The sequence below is a fragment of the Parasteatoda tepidariorum genome, chromosome 9 (assembly GCF_982258835.1).
Source record: "Parasteatoda tepidariorum strain Cologne lab strain chromosome 9, Ptep-v5.0, whole genome shotgun sequence".
In the NCBI taxonomy this organism is placed as follows: Eukaryota; Metazoa; Arthropoda; class Arachnida; order Araneae; family Theridiidae; genus Parasteatoda; species Parasteatoda tepidariorum.
Window position 1 is genome coordinate 9383080 of NC_141763.1, and position 22378 is coordinate 9405457.

The window sequence follows — 22378 nt, forward strand, 5'->3', positions numbered from 1 at the left end:
TAAGAGAGAGAATATTTATTTATAAATTTCTAAGCTTGTACATTGGTTGAGTTGTCATAAGCAGCTCTCACAACTGTATGCATCTGAGACTGAACTAAACTGAGGTCATTCTGCCATCGGATTAAAATCTCCCTCAACTGTTGCCACTGGGGTTTGCCAAAAGTTCTGTGCATTGTAGAGCTGACGAGAACACGCTGCTGAAGTTCATCCATCTTTGCCCGGACTAATTTTGTACGTAAAACTACAAATAAAAATATAATTCAGCTTTTTAGACAGACATTATACAATTTAATAATACATGATTATTTTATAAAAGTATCGAAGAATTTCAGTCATCAAAGTATCTCAGATAAAAAACAAAATTGCTTTAATAGATTTTGGACACTTAATATTTTTTGAGTTTTCATGAATTGAGAGTATGAGGTATTGTCATTTATTTATTTTGTAATTTACAGTGTTGCCACAGAAAAAAATAAACAAAATAGTTGCTTTTAGCGGTTTGAAAACAGTTGCCTAACTAAGGACAAAAATACGACTTAAATTTTATTGAATGACTTAATTGTCAAATACCATGATCTACATAAAAAAAAAAGTTTTATACAAATGAAAAAAAAAAAAATGTATACGACAGAAAATGCCTACCTAGATTAAAGTTGCAAACAGTAAAAAATGACATTTCCTTCTATGTTGATAGAAGGAAAACACAATTATAAATCAGAGGGGGGAAATAAAATACATTTGATTAAATATAATGGAAAATTAAATCTTTGTCATTTTAGACATAAAGATAGTAAAAGAATTTGTTTTCTCTTATTCAGAAGCTGCCACGGGCCACAGGTTATTATGCAACCCAATTAATGCTAGAAAACATCGCTAGGAGTACAGAAAAGTCTCCTTTTCCTGAAAATAGTTGCTTTTTAAGGGTTTTCAGGTAAAAAAAAATTGCCACAGTCGCCTCCAAATTTAAAATTGGCAAGCTACTTCATTTTAATCTTCTTTGAATCTATGAAGTACATGGATTAAAAATTTATCAGTGTTGTCCCTAAGAGCAGTCTGCCCTGCTTGCCCATTGATCCCAATAAATCCGCCCTCTTTGCAAAATTCCCCTATTTTCCCGTAACACTGCCTTTTTGTTCAGGTTCCATTTTAAAAAAGATTTATTCACTGTTTAAATAATAATTACGACTTTTTACTTTCTTGTTTTGTTCCTATGTTTTTGCTTTTTCATGTCAATTACCTCTGCCATTTGAAATAAATAAGTAAAAATAATAATTACACACTGGTAAAATTATCTGTGCTTACAGGTTTAATTCTGATTACTATTACAAATATTTACTGTGTTAGGATTATCTAGGAGTATCTCTTTTTTGGGGGGAGGGGAGGATATTATAAATATAAACAAATAAAAATTAAATTTAAAAACACTGTCTCACCATCGATGATAAATCCCTCGACTTCTACTGGTTTCAGCTGCAATTCTGATTCTATAATAGAAAATGGTATCTCCTTCCTGTTTTCAGCCATCTGCATGAACGTCAAAAGTCTCATTTTCTGTAAATTTTGTTCGTGAGAAAGACCTGAAAAACATTTGGCGTATAAATCAAACTGTATGAAATAACAACAAATATAAAAATTTAACATATAGAAAAACCATTAAGAATAAAACAGACAAGCCGAGATTGGTTTGATAAAAAAAAAAAGATGAAGATAGTATATTAACACTAAACTTTCAAAAAAGAAAGGAAAAAAAACTTCCAATTTAAATTTTTTATATCAAATAAAATATAGGTTAAATTTAAAAATATCTTTTTGTTTCAAATACAGCATACTCTGGATATCTCAAAGTTGAAAGGGCGCTAAAAAATTTCGAGACATCGAGATAACAAGTTCAGAACTAAATGTGTAATAAGAATAACTAAAAATAAGAATAACTACTATTTAATATGTATGTAATGATAGTCGACTATAAGTCAAAATACAAGATTGATAATTTTGTTTTTAAAAGTAGGATAAAAATAACTATGCATTAAATAGAAAAGAATAACACAGTAAACTCACACTGTGATTTTTTGGATAAAATTTAATTTCTAATTCGAAAAAAATTTAAGGTTCAAATAACAAGATTTTGAGAAGAAGTTCTTCGACATTGGAATTCATATTAACATTAAGTAAATATATAATGCCAAAGAAGGAAATATTTTTCTGAAATAACAAGGTTTTAGAGACATCGAAGTTCGAGACTATGAGAGAATACTGTATATTCAGTAGTTTGCTCTTTTTTAAAAGTTATATGACTCTTCTGCTAGTCAATTAAAAAGATAAATTCTTTTTTTTTACTCTCAATTGCAATCTTTTTTTACTACAAGAACCTGAAGATTTAATATTCTGTTTAAAAAAGTATAATTTGATAAAAAAAATATTTAAACCAAATATTTAATATTTTCAACCCAAGTGTTTTATTAATTTCAAATCCAACTTTTTAACTGGTTTTCAATACAAAGACTTGATTTTGTCAACTGAAAAAAAATAAATAAATAAATAAGTATACGATCCCCAATTCTTCTTTATAAAATTTCATGATATAAAATTTTTTTTAATACTTCATTCAAGAATACTAAAAATTTTGTAATGAATTGATTAGAAAATATAATGTACTTCTTTGATAATTTGGTATAATTTGTGGATGGATCCCAAATTAACACATCAAATTTTTGCAATTTTAGAATTGTTAATTACGTTATATGTAAATCTAGTTTAAAAAAAAAAAGAAAAAAAAGAAGAATTTTGCAGGTTTTTGGAGTAGAAACAATTCTGAATAAAATTTTTTAAAAAACTATGTTTTTTCAGTTACTTAAAAATTAATTCTCTGATAAAATAATAATTACACACTGGTAAAATTAAATGTGCTTTTAGGTTAAATCCTGATTACTATTACAAATATTTACTTTGTTCAGATTATTATCTACATGTGAAAATTTTTATAAATATCTCTTTTTTCGGGGAGGGGTGTAAGTAATTTTTTTTTTTTTAAAAAAAAAAGCCCTGCAAATGTTCATTTTTTCATAATTTTCAGTTCAAATTATAGAAAAAGGCTTTCAGGTTGTTAATCATTATTATTATTTTTTTTTTCAGTTTATGCTTTTTATTGAAAAACTTTGCACAGAGATTGTCTTTATTTTTATAAACTACAAATTTTCCTCTCGTTTTAATAATGAAACATAACTATTTTTCGAAATATACACATATAATGGTTTAAGAGGATAATTAAAAAAATTTTTGAGATTCAAATTAAGTTACTACATAATAAGTTAATCACACTATAAGTTAAGTAAAACATTATAAGTTATTGCATTTAAGGTGCTGGTGAGTGCCATTTCAAAACTCAAAGTGCCTTTTTCTGAGAGTCAGCACCTGCCTTCTTTTGTTCTTATGGAAAACTTTGTTTATTTATGGTTAGACAAAAAAAAAAAAAAAAAAAAAAATTCCCCCATTTTTCACTGGAACTGTAAAAATTTCATTTTTTACACCTTCTACATTTTAAACTTCATAGCTGCCAACAAGGATAGGAAAAAAATTCAATTAATTTTACGAAATAATATAAATTTCATGATAATTGTTGCAGAATGTACTAAATATTTTACACATAGGCATTAAACTAGAAAAATCGTAATATTATCCAAATCGCAACCCAATTATAATTGACATTAAGCAAGCTTCAAATGTTATGTATTATGCATATTCATAATTTTGAATATTAAAAGGCATTTAATTCATCAGAGATAGTTAAAAGATGAATAAAAATAAATTGAACATTTTAGAGTAATAAAGTTTTGAACTGATTGATGAGGTTCGCTTCATTATGTATTAGTAATACTTAATTAAATATTCAAGCAAGCAAGCAATAATATGTAAAAAAATTCTATTTCAATAGGAATTTTTTAGGAAACAATTTTTGGAAATTTTCTAAAATGTAGAAAAACCAAGAGAATTTTAGTTAAACCAGTAAACAAAGAGAAACTGGAAAAATCCAGAAGAGATGGTAGCTATGAAAGTATATAAAAAAATTTAACTATTAAGAACATTTGAATAAATCAGGGAGACCTTTGTGAGGTTCAAAATTGCCTCAAGCCGCCCGAGTTATATAATAGTTATCAGCAATATAATATTCATCAAAATCACAAGTGAAGGGGGAACATAATCAACTCACTTAAAATCAGAATTTTTTTAAAAAGATACTTTGAAAATGTATCTTTTATGGTCTCAATATGGTCTTTTTTTTACAAAAAAAAAAAAAAAAAAAGCACCTTTTAGCACTGAAAAAATATTTCTAAGTACTTTTTTCCTATTGTTTAAAGTTTTTTTCATATATACACTACCCCATAAAAATTTATACGACACTAAGTTTGTGACATTTTTTTTAAAAATTTCTCAACAAACACTGATAGAATTATTTAATAACTTTATAGGTGTTTAGGTTATAAAAAGTTAAAAATTTTCAGAGATTTGGTGAGCTGGCAATAAATTACAAGCAAAAAAGCAAAATGCTTTTTAGACACCCAAAATCAGAAAATATAGCATTACACTTGTAACTTGTCACACTTACACACACACTTAAATTAGTTTATGCAAAAATTGCATAAAATTTCGTAAACCTAGCTCAAATATTAATGGAGATATGGTCTTTTTTATATAAAAAAAAAACTAATTTAGTTGTTATACATTTCTTTTGCCATAACTCTAAAAAAATTTGAAGCAATTTTTAATTAATACAGGGATGTGATTGACAAAAACACAAAAAAGAGGAAGTTTATAACTGTAGCATTAAACGTGCAAAAGAAAAAATGATATGAATTCAATAGCCAATCTGATAATGATTACATTATTATCTATTCAAATAAATATAAATAAATGGTAATTATGTTCTTAAATAAAATCTTGATTAAAAAAATTTTTTTTTAGTAATTTAGATAACTTTGAGTAATTATGCACAAGCAGGATTTTATGTATCACATCATTTTAAAAAACATTTCTTTATTGGTTAAAGGACCTTTATGGACTTTCTCATCAGTTCTTTGTTTTTTCGATGGTCTTTTATTAACATGACTGATCTGTAGACTGCGTTTTGCAGACTTTTGATCATCAGTGTTGATAGGACAAGAAAGTTCATTTCTCACACTTTTTAGAGGCCTTAGATTAAGAATCGCGATGTTGGATTTCAAAATCACGTGAATAAGAATCGCGATGCTTGATTTCAAAATCGCGTGAAAAAGAATTGCGATGCCGGATTTTAAAATCGCGTGAAAAAGAATCGCGATACCGGATTTTAAAATCGCGTGAATAAGGCGATATCTGATTTTAAAATTGCGATGTTGGATTTTAAGATTGCGTGAATAAGAATCGCGATGTTGGATTTTAAGAGTGCGTGAATAAGAATCGCGATGTTGGATTTTAAAATAGGGTGAATAAGAATCGCGATGTTGGATTTTAAAATCGCTTGAATAAGAATCGCGATGTTGGATTTTAAAATCGCTTGAATAAGAATCGCGATGTTGGATTTTAAAATCGCTTGAATAAGAATAGCGATGTTTGATTTTAAAATCCCGTGAATAAGAATAGCGATGTTTGATTTTAAAATCGCATGAAAAAGAATCGCGATACCGGATTTTAAAATCGCGTGAATAAGGCGATATCGGATTTTAAGATTGCGATGTTGGATTTTAAGATTGCGTGAATAAGAATCGCGATGTTGGATTTTAAGAGTGCGTGAATAAGAATCGCGATGTTGGATTTTAAAATAGGGTGAATAAGAATCGCGATGTTGGATTTTAAAATCGCTTGAATAAGAATCGCGATGTTGGATTTTAAAATCGCTTGAATAAGAATCGCGATGTTGGATTTTAAAATCGCTTGAATAAGAATAGCGATGTTTGATTTTAAAATCCCGTGAATAAGAATAGCGATGTTTGATTTTAAAATCGCATGAAAAAGAATCGCGATGCCGGATTTTAAAATCGCGTGAATAAGGCGTTATCGGATTTTAAAATCGCGATGTTGGATTTTAAGATTGCGTGAATAAGAATCGCGATGTTCGATTTTAAAATAGGGTGAATAAGAATCGCGATGTTGGATTTTAAAAGCACGAAAATACAAATCGCGGTATTGAATTTTTAAATCGCGTAAATAAGATTCACGATGCATAATTTTTTAGAGTCCGTGAGTACTTATCGCAACGAGTAATGAATGTTTAAACCGCGTATAAATTCGAATATCGATGTTTGATATTACAACCGCGTGATAATGATAACGAATCGCAATATTGAAATTTAAAAATATATATGAATGCGAATCGCGACATTGGATTTTAAACTAGCGGGAATATGAATCGCGATATTGGGTTTTAAAAACGTTTAAATACAAATCGCGATATTGCAGGGTTCCCACTCTATGATGAGATTGAAATTCAAGGACTTTCCAGGACTTTTCAAGGACCTCAACAAAATTTTCAAGGACCTTAATCTAAGACCAATTTTAAAAATTATTCTCTTCTATTTTACTAGAAGCAGCAATGCTTGTTGTGGCAATAATTAATTTCAAATATAATACCTAAATGCTTTGCCTATATAGAGAGTATATGTGTTATGGACTAAAATTTATATATTTTTAAAAACAACCCTACTGGTTTTACATATTAATTCACAAAATCATTTTCAGCACAATCTATAACTAATGGTAATGAGGTGTTAATGGTGAAATCCTTTAATCCTGTGTATTTCCATGTGAAGGCTGCATGAAAGACAGAGCTAAGTCTTAGGTATTCCATATTCCATGACTATTCCATAACCCCCTCCTCTCCTCTATTAAACATCGTTTCTGAAATTATTCATCCATAATTTACACAACCTTCTCTAAATGTTATGCAGCAACAATTCTTTCTGAAAATAAAAATTAGAAGGAACATATCCCATTTTCACCATGTTTAAAAGCATTATTCGTTATGTGTAATCCACAACTGCCAATGAATATGACCTGGTGGGAATATTTCTCTTTTAATTCACACTGAAGCTTCTAATAGAATTTTCAATTGACATAGGGTCCATCCATGGATAATTGAAATATTTTAGAGAGCTTTTAAATATCATCCATGCATTTGTAAAAAGAGGACAAAATATTTTCTGCAGTTCCATGACCCATAAATTGGGAGGTAAGATACTTAGTGCAAACTTTATTATCAATTCCTTACCATAATGTCCATCTGCTTAGATTGTAGAGACTGATTTAACGTCTCATCAAAGAGTACAGTGTAGCAATCAACATTCTTCAGCTCATTTATAAGAATCCCTTTGAAGTATAGTGCCAATCCAAAGGAGCCCAAATAGGCTCACTTTGTGGCACTACAAAAAAATTGTCTCGCTATACAGCTATCAGCAAACATTTTGAAGAACAATTTACTAATCCCTTCACAGGAGTTACATGAATAATTACTAGTGATGCATTTCAGACTCCAGAGAATTTCAGCATCAAGCACATTTCTTTTGACCAGATAAGAAGACAATGTTACCTCGGCCACTAAAGTTTCTGTTTCACATGGGGCACACGATGTTGAAGGAGTATTTACACCAGATGAATTAGATGTTCATGTCTTTGGAAAAAGAGAACTCAGGGCATGAGACTGCTTTTTTGTTTTACCTTTCTTTGATGTGTGATTTCAGAGCAGATTCTTCCATTTTCGCGATATCGATCTCCTTCATGCATAATCGGCACTTGGCTCTGAACTTTTTTTCGGGCATCGATAAAATCCATTCTTTATAAGCTTGATTATCCATCCATTGGGGATTAAAATAGCACTTCCCAGGCATAACTAGTCTAAACTACATAACACAAATACGAAACCGTGCCTTTGCGAATACGCTTTACAATAAAGTTTTGAAATGATGCAAACGTAAGGACAAGTGCGGATGGTAAAACGGCAAATTTATTGAAAACTACAAGGTACATATTGTTACGAAATTCGAGAGTATTCCAGTTTCGATAAGAAAAAAGAAGATCTAAGCATATGCCACAGAAGATGAAGTGGAGTCTCGCCCCGAACGCATTGATTGCCTGCTATGCTCCGTGCGCTTGACAGACACCAAGATGCTAGGCCCGGTTAGAAACGGTGGCGTTAAAAACCACGTGAGAGAGCTCGGGAACAAAACAGAAAGATCCGCGGGTGTTTTATAAAAAGGGCCGTCGGCAGTATAGGACAAATTCAAGGACCTATCAAGTTTTTCAAGGACCTAAGACGTTTTTCAAGCACTTTCAAGGACCTAAATTTAGCAAAAAAAATTTCAAGGACTTTCAAGGACTCTCAAGGACCGTGGGAACCCTGTATTGGGTTTTAAAAACGCTTAAATACAAATCGCGATATTAAATTTTTAAATTGCGTGAATGGGAATTGATTTTCAACAAAAGCAAAAAATTTTCAGCAAAATATCATTTACTGCATAAAAAATTTTTCCGCGCGGAAATTTATGAAAAAAGAGCGGAAACAGCGGATCCGCGGAAGAATCACATCCCTGTTAATAACAAAATTATCATTTTAAAAGTTTGTTAAAAATTGAGCATTTGAAGTTGTGCTTTTATTACTGCAATTGAGCAGAAAAAATGCTTAAAAAAATTCTCTTAACTTTGTTGATTGTTTTAGTAACTAATGAAAAAAGTTTGATTTGAATATATTGAAAATTTAAAAGAATTCAAGCAAATTAAATTAAGCACTCTTTAAAAACACCCATCCTAAAAAGCACCTTAAAGGACTTTTAAAAAACAAAAATCAAAAATAAGCATGTTTAAGCACTTTTTAAAAACACTACACACCCTGCTATAACTAGTCGAATTTTATAAATATTATGATAGTAAATCATTGCCTTCAAATAATAAATTTCAAATAATCTAAATCTGTACACTATTTCATTATTTTTAAAAATTTTATATGCGGAAACAAATAATGTTTCTTTAAATCTTACTTGTATTGTATTAGGGTTTACAAATATTTTTAGAGAGAATAACTCAACTTAATTAGTTAAAATAACTTTATAACTATGGAAACAAACAGAAAACTTAAAATATCTAATTTTATAATAATATATAAATTTTTAAATCATATTTTACAAAAAAAAGAAAACATTTCATTTGGATCTTAAAAACAAGCAAGTCACTTTAAATCCTGATTTAATTCAGCAAACTCTGCTTAAAATCCCCTTAAAGCATTTTCACTGTAGGAAATAATATTATAAACATTATAACAACATAAATTACTATCCACATTGAAAAAGGCATTTATTATTGTTTTTGTAATTGTATTAAGATGACAAAAAAAACCATGTCATAATTTCCATTAATCAATTTGAACAAAGAAAATTCTTACCTAAAGAGTTCACAAAATCTTTGTTGACAGAATAAAAAGTCAGGTAGGATGAAAGTTTTTCTGACACAAATATGGTGAGCAAATCATGAATTAATTCACCTTCCAGGAAACGCACAGGTTTCAGGGCCAGTAGGTGGTCCATTAAAAATGTATTGGGATCACCAAGGGAGGTCACAATACACCTATATTGAAACAAAGGCTTTTTAACTTATCTCATGAATTAACAATTTTGAATAATTTAATAAATTACAAACTAATTAAACTAGAGGTGCACAATCTGCGGCCTTCGGGCCACATGCGGCCCACCAACTGTTGATGTGCGGCCAGCGAGAGCTTCGAAACACAACATATAGAACTTTTTTTTTCGAAAAAAAAAAAAAATTAATCTTTTGAATTTCTTTTCACAAAATATTGAATCTTAATATGTACTATGATAGTTCAGTTTTAATTTTTGGTTTTTGCTAAAACACTACAAATTTTCTTTAATTAAAATATTTAGTTCAAATTTATATTACTCAATAAAATAAATATGCATGCAGTTTTTTTTTGTTTAAGTTTATAGTATCTCTTTTCCTTATATATATATATATATACACATCAATTATTAATAAAAAGGTAAAAAAAAAATATTTGTTTTTTTTATTGAACGAATTTTAATAATGAAAAATATTACAATATTTAATTTTTGGAAAATATGTTACTAAGTTTATAATCTTATTTGCCACCAACATGACTAAATATGTGTGCAGCCCTTTATTAGTCAACCTGCTGTGCAAGTGGCCCTTCACTCAAAAAAGTTGTGCACCCCTAAATTAAACTAACTACTTTTCAATTTTCAAACTCAGAAAATACAAAATTTGTCATAAGATACAATCAAAGTGCATAAGATATAATTAGTGTTTAATGTTATCCTTGTGCAGTATTCCCAGCTTTATTGTTTGTCATGATGGTACAAAATAGAACTGATTTAGTCATTTTTCTTTTTGCAATTAGTCTTGTGCCATTACACAAACCATCTGCTATGCATAAATATCTAACTATCATGACAATTGCACCTTTGAGACACAAATAGGTAATGGCAGTCCAGCAACACTTTTTTGGGAGTTATTAATTTTCCTTATTGATAACAAAACAAAAAATAATAACAAAGATGATAAAAGAAACAAATAACTTGAACAAAAAATTAAATTAATAATTAAAAATGAAGAAGGTATCTGAGTATCGCAAGTAAACAAAGAATGGAAAAGAATTGAGTAAAGTTGAGATGTAGTCACAAACTGCAGCATAAAATATCAAAAACGCTGTTGATTGAATTTAATGGTCGGTTACATGCAAGTGCCCGATTGGTTGTGTGATATGCTTTTTTTTAATTCCCTAAAAGTCTACAAAAAAGGTCCAACTACAATATGAGACAACGCTTTTTAATTTATGTAGAGAAATTAAGTATTTTTTCACATTGACCATTTGTGGGTCACAGGTTGTGCAACACAGCACTACAATAAAAATGTCATTTTTAAATTGTAAAAATTGATGACATCATGAATCTCATATAAGGTTGCTTTTACAGGGTTGATAGCCAAATCTTTCAACAAAGAATAAGCACCTTTTAAGCTCTCAAAAAATATTTTTAAGCACTATATACTTTAACAAAATGCAAAATAATTTTCAAAGACTACATGATCTGGATAAAATAACTAGTTACTGAAAAAAAAAAAAAACCTCTTTTCTTGATTGTGTGGTGATGGGTTCGCCGCTCATCGTAAAAGCAAGTTTATTTCATTTCATTATCTGTTTATCTCTAATCAATCGTGTTTTTACTTTTTTTGAAGTGAACTGAATTAAGAGTTCTGACGTCATCATATTCTTAGAATTATATAAATACCAGCACGAATATGGCAGCCTCCCAGTATTTCTCCCATCACCTGCTGTGATGATGTTTCTTGTAATTCAAACCAACTTGTATATAATGTAAATATGTTCAATAAAATATTAGTATTACAAAGGAGCTATCCTGGCTTACTTCAATTGCATTAGCCACCAGAAAAAGACCGAGAGATTTTTTGGTTCGATATTAGAGGGGGGGGGGGAATGAAGCCTGAAATTGAGATTATCTTGAAAAATGTAGCAGAGTTGCACATGAGAGTGCATCCAACTCAGTATATGCACATGCGGAATCACAAGTAGTTCATTAAACATGTAACATGATTGGCACTTTCAAACGCTACTGTCCGATGACACACCAAAATGCATTGTGTTTGAATGGATTGTGAAAAAGTTGAATTGAACAATGTGAAAACCAGGTTTTTGTATAATAAGTGGAAAAAATAGACAATGCAAAGGAAAAATCTAATTTTCAAAAAGGGAAAATTAAGCACTTTTTAAAAATACCCAATGAAAAAAAGAACCTTTAAGGACTTCTAAAAAACTAAAATCGAAAATAAGCACTTTTTAAAATTGCTACACACCATGTCTAAGAACTAAATATAAATCTAAAACAATACCTAACTCACAATCAACTTAAATAGTGTTATAACAATTCATAGCTGCCAATAGAGGATAGGAAAAAAATCCAGTAGATTTTAGGAAATAATATAAATCTCATGATAACTGTTGTTATACTAAATATTTTACATGTAGGGAATTTTATTGTCATCAGAATACAAAAACTTTATCACTCAACTATATGAATGGTCTGCAATATTTTCCGTTTATGATGAACATTAAATGAACTAGAAATGCTAATTCATTTTTAATAGTAATAAACAAGTAATTTAAAAAATAAATTAGTTAAATATTCAAGCAAGCAATTATGTTTAAATATTCAAGCAAGCAATAAATTCTATTCCAATAGAGATTTTTTTTAAATAAACTTACTCAATTAATGGAATTTTCATAAATGTACAAAAACCAAGAGAATTTTTATCATACCACTACAAACTTAAGAATATACATAGCTTACTTATGAGCATCATCTCTAGCTTGAGAAGCATTGTCTTCAGTGTAAGTTCCAAGCAATTCAATCATTACTTTGGCAGCCAACTCACTACAAAAATAAACACACTAATTAAATATTTTCTTTCATCACTAATTTTTATTTAAATACTATACTCAACTCTTCTTAAATCATTAGTTATTTTGTTAATAACTGCTTTCACTGAAGAATGCACTTAATACAAACATATATATATTAAAAAAGGAGAATAAATTTTAACTTCAATTCAAATAAGTATAAACAAGGGTCTGTCTAGGTTTTTCTGAGAGGTACCTATTTTGTGAAAATTTAAACATAATTTGTGAAAAATCAAAAATTATATTAAAAAATCAACACAAAAACATGGTAAAAATATAGATTTATCGTTTCTAAAGGGCAGGGATGCTACTCGCAAAATATCAAATTGTCTCACCAGAAATTGCATTTCGTCTCAGTTAAAATCTCTTTTTGGCTCAGTTTGTCTCAGCTAAAATTATTTTTTTCACTCAGTTTATCTCAGCTAAAATGATTATTAATCAGTTTGATAACAATATAAAAATAATTTTCAGGATCCATAAAACCATTAACAGCATACTAGGAGTACTACAATTATACATACATTCACTATTGCTAGGATTTTAAAAAACCTGCATATGATTGATTATAAGAGTCCACAAAATTGTTTTATGAACTCTGTTGTTTTCATATATATTGCATTTATCATTTATGCCAATGAATAGTATCTGTTCGAGAATTTTACAAAGTAAATTTTAACTTTCTTATTTTTTAAAATATAATGGTGTTAACTTTCTGAAAAGAAATATCTATTTAGTTTCAGTAATTCAAAAGGGAAAATACCCATTTCATTTTGAGCTCAAATTTCATCTCAAAATATATAACTATTCAGTTACAATGAAAGGTCTACAGATTTCAATAATTAAAAGAGAAATTCAGTAATTAAATAATGAGAGTTTAAGAAAATGCAAATAACACAAAAAAACACTCTTTGATAGAATTCAGGAGGTGCAGTGAAATTTTGAAATATTTTAGGTAGGAATTTTTCAAGAAAATTTTAGGGAGCACTTAATAGCCAAAAATTAGCATATATACATTTTTATATCAAAACAGAAATATTTAAAAACTATTATAAACAATTTAAAAAGACACATATAAATATAATTTTCTTTCTAAAATGACTTGCATCCTTTATTAAGTATAAAAGTAAACTTTTTAGTTTATTGGCATTGACTAGTAGATTGTACTTTCTTGCATTCACAAGATTAGTTAGTTGACTATGTTCTTTTAATTTATATAGCTAAATATACAATCATAAAATGTGATTATGAATGCACTTAGTAATTGTTTAAATGCAACAACTGTAGAAAAATATATCACATCTTTACAGTAACTAATTCGAGAAAAAACTTAATTCTACTTCTTTCTAGAATCGTGAAACTGGATTTTAAAATTGCGTGAATATGAATTGCGATTTTGGGTTTTAAAATCGCGTGAATATGAATCGCGATATTGAATTACAAAATCGTGTGAATATGAATCGCGATTTTGGATTTTAAAATCGAGTGAATATGAATCGCGATATTGGATTTCAAAATCGCGTGAATATGAATCACGATATTGGATTTTAAAATCGAGTGAACATGAATCGCGATTTTTGATTTTAAAATCAAGTGAATATGAATCACGATATCGGATTTTAAAATCACGTGAATATGAATCGTGCGGTTGGATTTTAAAATCGCGTGAATATGAATCGCGATTTTGGATTAAAAAATTATATGAATATGAATCACGCTGTTGGATTTTAAAAACACGAAAATACAAATCACGATATTGGATTTTAAAATCGCGTGAATATGAATCGCGCAGCTGGATTTAAAAAACACAAATCACGATATTGGATTTTAAAATCGCGTCAATATGAATCACTATTTCGGATTTTAAAATCTCGTGAATATGAATCACGATTTTGAATTTTAAAAACACGTGAATAAGAATATCGCTGTTGGATTTTAAAAACGCGAAAATACAAATAGCGATATTGAATTTTTAAATTGCGTAAATAAGAATCACGATGAATAATTTTTAGATCACGTGAATACGAATCACAATGAGTAATTTTTAAATAGCGTACAAATACGAAAAACGAGATCTGATATTACAACTGCGTGATAACGCATCGCAATATTGGATTTAAAAATGCGTGAATACGAATCGCGACGTTGGATTTTAAACTCGCGAGAATACAGATCGCGATATTGAATTTTTAAATTGAGTGAATAGGAATTGCTAGTACGATTTTTAAACAGTGTAAAAAAGTCGCAACACATAAGTTTTAAATAAGTTAAATACGAAAATCGATGATTGATATTAAAATCGTCTGATTAAAAATCACGATTTTAGCATATTCCAGCGCAATTCCTAATATTTAAAATTCCGAAAATCAGCCAAACGAAAAAAAAAATCATATATCGGTGGTTGAAACGAAACACTTAGACTCCTTTCCACTCTATAGCGGAAGTCGCGGGAATCCGACTATCGTTCCGGCGGCTTGGGTTTCTCTAATTGGACTTCCTAAAAATTATAGTTTTTGGAACATGGTCGAAAATTTTAAAAATTGGGAGAAAAAAGCGGATTTCCGCTTTTTCGTGGAAGTCTTTCATCCCTTGGAGACGTGAACGGCAAAATGATCTCCAATGACTCACGGCAATCGGATTAATATTTGAAACTGAATTCAGGTTTGCCAAATTTTGGACGTTTTGTCTCAGAATGGCGCAGCTTTGGCAGAAACTGAGCTGAATGTCGCAAAATGGCGCAGTTATGCCGTTTTGTCTCAGTTTGTCGCAAATGGCGCAGGCGTAGCATCCCTGAAAGGGATAAAAAAAAAAAATTTCAGAAAAAGTTGATCGTTTCTCCTAAAGTTGAATTTGTGAAGGTACCGCTAAACGGTAGTAAATTCGGCCTGGACAAACCCCTGATAAAGCTTAGTTAACCAGAGATTGTTTACATCAATGTCGATACAGTCAAATCCCGTTTCAGCAAAAATTTCAATGCAACGAATATTTTCCGAATTCCCAAATGAATCTCCATAGAAACAATGAATTAAAAATACTGATATTACAACATTTGTAATCCGATTTAACAAAGGCAAAAATAAGCAACGCTTCTCATTTTTTTATCATGATAAAAACTTTTTTCCATTCTTCAAAAGTACACAATGATCTCAGAGTTAAAATATTTTTGCATCTCCCCCCCAAAAAAAGGTTCAGATATTAAAGGGACATGTCAAAATAGACAAATCCCTTGGAAGGGACCACCCTAAAAAGACTAAGCTCCAATCGACTCATGTTTGAAGAAGTAAAAATATATGTGGTAAAAATACATCATAAGAAAGATGACCAGTTTAATTGTTTGCAAATGTGCATAATTTTGAGAAATTTGAAATTTCTAATGGTTCTAAATAATTTGTACAGAAAAAAATTACAGATTATGCAATTTCTGATAGGTACGTGATAATAAATTCATTATTCCTATTAATTTAATTGTTTTCTTGAGCCTTTAAAATTTATTGATATTCTTTTACGTGTAGAGCAAAACTGTAATTAAATGCAATATTTATTTTCTTTATGCGAAAACCTCCAAGGTTACAAAACAATTTTGGCTAATATTGGAATTCATAATATTAGTATAACAAATTTTCATTATTGTGTAGCGCTTGTTTCGGTCGCTAGGAATTTGCTAGAGCGGGAATTGGCCATATTTAGTAAAGAACAAAAACAGAAATAAATTATAAAGGGTTTTCAATTTCAGAAAAAAAAAAATTCCATGACTTTTCCTGGTATATTTCAATGAAAATCCCTACAATATTTTATCTATACCATGCAAAATTTACATCAGAAAACTTAATTTCTTATGCCAAATATTAGACTTTGTGATAATAAAAAAAAACCATTGCATGAGGATGGGAACATGTCATTTTGACTCAAATGCGAAATTTTTACAACAAATAACTGTAATCGATTCTAACTCTCCAATCTTAAAAACTTATTACTTTTATTGACAGTTCAAGGACCGGTTATTTCCAGGTATGATATTGGAATTTTCCAGGTTTCTGCAAAAACTTGCAACTTTCCCTTAATTTCGGAGTTAAAATAAAATTTTCTGACCTTCACCTTATCACCTTAGGGAGCCCTGGTAAGTCAGAAAATTTTTGAATAAATTTAACTTAAATTATGCTCAGAAAAGTATAAAACTTACTTCACCAGACTTTGTTTATGAAGAATATTTTTAGTAAAGAAAAAAAGAAAAGAAAAACATAAGAAGAATTAAAAATTTTTTTTTACTTGAACTATGTTTAGTAAAGTATGACACTTAATTCACCAGACATTGTTTACACTAAAGAATATATTTACCATAAAAAGTATGAGAAAAATTGATTTAATAAATTTTAACATAAAATATGTTCCGTAAACAGGGTGCATAGCCAAATTTTTGAACAAAAAATAAGCTCCTTTTAAGCACAATTCAAGGACTCAAATATTTTTAAGAACTTTGAAAAAATATCATAAATAGACAGGGTTGGAAAGTTTTTGACAATTGATGGTTTAATTTGCTTGAGAAAATTTGAGAGATTTTTGGATCCGATTCCAAAGGTCGGAAAATTAAGTCTGAAAATGAGAATCTCTTGCAAAATGCAGCAGAGTTGCACAAGAGACAAAAATCCTTCCCACTGAATCCAGCTCAGTATACGCAAATGCGGATACGCAAGTATTTCATCAAACATGTCAAACGAATGGTGCTTTCATACACTATGGACAGATGGTACGCCAATATAAATTGGGGTTGAATTAATCGTGAAAACGTTGAATAGGACAACGTCTTTTTGCAGAATTCATGGTGAAAATCAACATGGTAAAGAAAAAATATCTCATTCTGGAAAAGGGAAAATAAGCACTTGTTAAAAACACCCATTGGAAAAAGCACCTTTAAGGCTTTTAAAAAACGAAAATGAACACCTTTAAAAAAGTTTCGCACCCGGGTAAATCAACACAATCAGTAAGTGAATCAAATTATTAAAATCTGCACTGTAAATCATGATTTTAATCATATGATATTTAAAAAAAATCATAAAATTAAATTATTTAGGTAAAAAAAAAAGTAAAATTATGTATTATAAACAAAGGAAAGTAGAAGCATGAACTTAGAAAAGTGGAAGCATGAATTAATAAACTTTCTTGAGTAATATTTAATTTTTTTTATAAAAGCAGTGCATTTATTAATTTTAAAAAAAACCTGGAAACTTTAAAAAAAGCAAAGCAAAGGTACATGATAAATAAATGCAGATGACAACATTTGCCTTAAAAAAATTTTATTAATTAGTAGTCTTTTTTTTTGTTTTTTTTTTGTCTGTTTCTGAAAATGAACTATTGAAGATTTAAAAACTTTAAAACATTTAATAATTCAACTTCAAAAAATTAAACTTAAATTGAAAAAAAAAAGACAAACAAAAAGCATTCTGATTTTTTTCTAACCACTTGTTACATATTATTTTATAAAAATAATAAAATTCATTAAACACATATGTTGTGAACTATTCAGGAAAAGAAAAATGAAGGAATACATGTTTTTTTTTAATTCAACCCCATTTAATAGAATAATTATTTCATCATTAATGTTGTTATCAACAAATTGTAAATTTCCAATTATAAACAATATATGATCATAATTTTTAAACCCATTAAATAAAAGTCACATATTTGAATCTAGTACTTTCCCTATTCAATGAAGGTAAATAGTTACACAACCTTTGTTTACCCTCTACCAATACTTCATGCAAAAGACGTAGCAGTTTCTGGAGTTTCTCAGTACTCACATTCAGGTCAGTTAACCATGACTTTAACTAGAAGAAAAAGAAATTTAAAGCCTTTTAGTGACAAAAATTGCAATTGATGAAAGGTAGATAAAAATTTTAATTCAATAAATGTACAGTGCGCAAAAAAAAGACTACTATGAGAATAACTTTTGATCTAATGATTAGATCTTCACGGTTCTTAATGGTTCAAACGACTGACCTCCAATGCGCTAATTAATCAGTGCAGGCGATGTTTTAAGAAACGAAATCAGATATAAAAACGCTATGTAAAATTAGATACTCAAAATTTCTTTGACTATTATTAAATAGAATATTAAAAATAAATGTTTACAAATTTTTTCTTTTTTTGTGCATGCGATTATCTTACGACGCACAAATTGTACAATTGTGAGCAAAAAATGTTCAATTAGCATGAAAAGTTATCAAAATAAGACGGATTACTAACAACAGGGATGAGATTAGCCAAAAGGCAAAAAAGCTGAATTTCCACGATCGTAAATTTTACGCAAGCGCAACCTTTTAATAATAAATTCCAGACAGTTTAAGGTAATAAATAATGTGTTGACATACAATTGTGTACTAATCTATTATTATATAAATGATTACATTGCTACTTAACATTCTGTGAAAATAAAAATTACCAATTGAAAAAATAAAACTGGAAATTATATTTTTCCTCAGTTCACATAAGAGACAATTATTACTTGAAAAACTACCTGGTTTTGAAAATTAAAACTACTGAGAATATACATTAATACTTCATTTCTTTTAATAAATACTGTTATGTGATTTATAGCAAATATATCAGTAATATTACACTTTGAATTATATTGGAAAAAAAACTTTAACAATGGACGGAATCATTATGTTCATATTATAGTCTAATCTAACTAGAGCCCTTTGAAACATATCAATAACAGTAAAGTAGAAATATATAGTAACTCCTTAACATACAAGTTATCATACATACATACAAGTATTACATACAAGTAACCTTTTCAAGTTATTGCTTTTGTTTGCTATATCTTTTATGTTTGCTATATTTAGTCGTTAGTCCATCTTCAAACATCTTGTGACAAATCCTATTTTTTCTTCTTCGCAAGCACAGAATGTAAGTTTTGAATATATTCCCTTCCAGTTTCTCTGATGTTGTAACACTTACATATACTAATAATCGTCGTTAGAAAAACAGTCACCTTTATAGTAACTAATTAAGAATAATAATTTACCTCTTACAAGAATCGCGATAGTTGATCTTAAAATTGCGTGAATATGAATAACAATTATGGATTTTGAAATCACATGAATATGAAACTAGATATACGATTTAGAAAATGAGAAAATACAAACTGGGATATAGAATTTTTAAAACGCGTAAATACAAATCACGATTCATAATTTTTAAATAGCGTAAAGACGAATCATGATGCATAATTTTTAGATTGCATAAATAAGAATTATAAATTTTTAGAATGTGTGAATGCGAATCCCAATGCCTTATTTTAAAATCACGTATAAATACGAAAATCAATGTATCATATTAAAAACCGTATGAGCAAATCAAGACATTGAATTTGAAACTTGCGTGAATACGAATCGCTACATAGGTTTTTAAAAAGGCGTAAATACGAATCACAATATTGGATTTCTAAATCTTGTAAATAAGAATCGCAAAGCACAATATTAAAATCATGTGAATAAGAATCGCAACACGCAAATATGAAAAGTTATGTTTGATATTAAAATCGTGCAAATAAAATCGAGATATTAGCAGATTCCAGGCTTGGGACCTCTAAAAGGCTCGTCAGAAATAGCGTCGTTTGAATTACACAAATCGGATATATCTGGAGGGCGGGTAAAAAATTCGGAAAATCTTATTTGCTGCGAGTAAAAGGGGAGAAAATAGCTAAAATAAGTACAAATGAGAAAGGATTGGTAGCTATGTAGTTTGAATTTTCTGTTTCTCTTTGAAAACCGGTGAATTTTCTGAAAAAGCAGAACACTTATTAAAAAAAGTGACATTTTTAGAAAAATCTGAATTTTTAATTAAAAAAAAAAAGCTGCAATTCAAGAGATAAGTGAAAAAAGCGGAAATCCGCTAAAAAGCGGAAAAATCTCATCCATGTAACAATAAGAGGTTCAAATTTTGGATCGTTCCGCTGACCTAACTATTGAGGCTGCTCCCTATATTTCATGGGTCTCAGAAATCTGAAAAGTTCTCGAAATAGATTAATATTAAGAGGTGAAAAAGGAAAATTATCATTAAGAGGTTCAAATTTTGGATCGTTCTGCTGACCAAACTATTGTGGTTGCTTCCTATATTTTATGGGTCAGAAATCCAAATCTGTTGGAAAAAAAGGTATGTATTCAGAGAAAGTATGTATTTGTGTCTGATTACAGAACGAAAAACATCACCTGCACTAATTAATTAGCATATTTGAGTACAAAATCTCAAACAATCAAGAACGAATCCTAAAACGTGAAAATCTGATCATTAGATCAAAATTTATTCAGAGTAGGCCTTTTTTTTTTATCGCCCACTGTACATAGCTACCAAGACAAAAACCACAAAATTCAGGAGAATAAAATTTTAAATGGAAAGTTTTATGTAATGATTACAGGGATTTGCTATCAATAAATGTAAATAAAAAATAACAACTATATTACATTATTAAAATTAATTTATGTTTGTGATATAATTTAAATGTAACCATATGCTTTGCTCCAAAAGGTGCTCTTCCTACCACCCCTCTCAGAGTTTAGATTTCCCATCCTATCTATGAGCGCATTTTACATTCGTCTCTTATAAATGAAAATAAAACTATTTCTTGGTTTTTTATTATCCTTATCAAATAAAGCAAGGGACAGCTATGATATTTTTATTATTATATATGAAAAAAGAGCAAAAAATTAGCTAATCAGTGAACATGTAGAAAAGAAATGCATACTTTACTTAAATCTTTAAACACCATGTGAATGCTATCAGTTTGTCCAGCTACTTGAACCAAGCTGCAATAGACATCATAACACAGGAGAGAATTTTCTCCTATACCAGCAAATAAATTTTGCAATCTGTGGGAAGATTATCAACTTAATCCATCATTATTTCACAAAGCAACATTCAATTGTTACATGTCTATGGCATTTTGTGATGGTCTTACAGGGTTCCCACCAGGGTTGGGGTTTTGGACATCCTTAACTGGTTTTGGACAGGACACATAGGTTTTACTGTCTTAAACTAGGTAAAACTGTCCAAAACCTTGAACTTTGGTAAAAGGTAAAAATTCTATAGGTGTAACCATTGTACACATAATAATTACATGTATCAATAAATATTTGATATTTTTTATACAATTTACCTTAACTTATCAAAAGAAAATAATATAATATAATAGGAAAAGGTTTATAATTTTTGAGCCTCCATAATTCATTGAACAACAAAAGTGAATACCTAATCCTTGAAATATAAATATGCTTTTAATACTGATAAATAATATTTTTGCGTAAGGACAAATAATGCAATATTAAAAAATAGTTTTTTTTTTTTTAAAAAAAATACTAAATTTGTTTAAAAATTAATCTTTCATTTTTCACAATATATTTTTAAAAAAATGTTATAATTTCTGCATTACAGGATGGTAAAAAAGACATCTTTTTAAAAAAAAAAATTTTTTTTGAATATAAATATATTAGTTTAAATTGAAAATACAAAATAACTGAAAAATGTATTAACAGTTTTGAAGGGCATAACATCAGTTTCAGTTACTTCAGTTTTTATTAATATTTAAAGTGGCAGAAGCATTTAGACAGTGAAATTTAAATTGTTCTTAAATATAATTTTGAAATTTTGATCACTTTTAAGAAAATTAATCAATTATTGGATGTTGGGACTTAATTATCATTTTAAATTTATTGCCGGTCAACCATTTTAAATTGAAACAGTTGCCAACTTTCACCTCAATATCTGCTGATAGATTCTTACTAACAATTTTGGTCACTTTGACTGTTTAAATTAATCACTCATACGTGAATAAATTTTTTTTCAGTAGCATCGACCATACGCACTTGACATGGTCACGTGAATAAGAATCGCAACGAGTAGTTTTCAAATCGC

At 28.9% G+C, this 22378-nt stretch overlaps 1 protein-coding gene across 1 annotated transcript in view; it reads right to left on the minus strand.

Moving 5' to 3' along the window:
• Positions 1 to 22378, minus strand: part of eIF3m (eukaryotic translation initiation factor 3 subunit m) — a 28081-nt gene continuing 5703 nt past the window's right edge. The window contains exons 4-9 of the mRNA XM_087150831.1: positions 21213 to 21336; positions 18197 to 18291; positions 12363 to 12446; positions 9404 to 9585; positions 1434 to 1577; positions 1 to 241 (exon numbers count right to left, since the gene is read on the minus strand). Of these exons, the coding sequence (XP_087006957.1) occupies positions 30 to 241; positions 1434 to 1577; positions 9404 to 9585; positions 12363 to 12446; positions 18197 to 18291; positions 21213 to 21336 (841 nt within the window). The 3' untranslated portion in view covers positions 1 to 29. The remainder of the gene's footprint in view (positions 242 to 1433; positions 1578 to 9403; positions 9586 to 12362; positions 12447 to 18196; positions 18292 to 21212; positions 21337 to 22378) is intronic.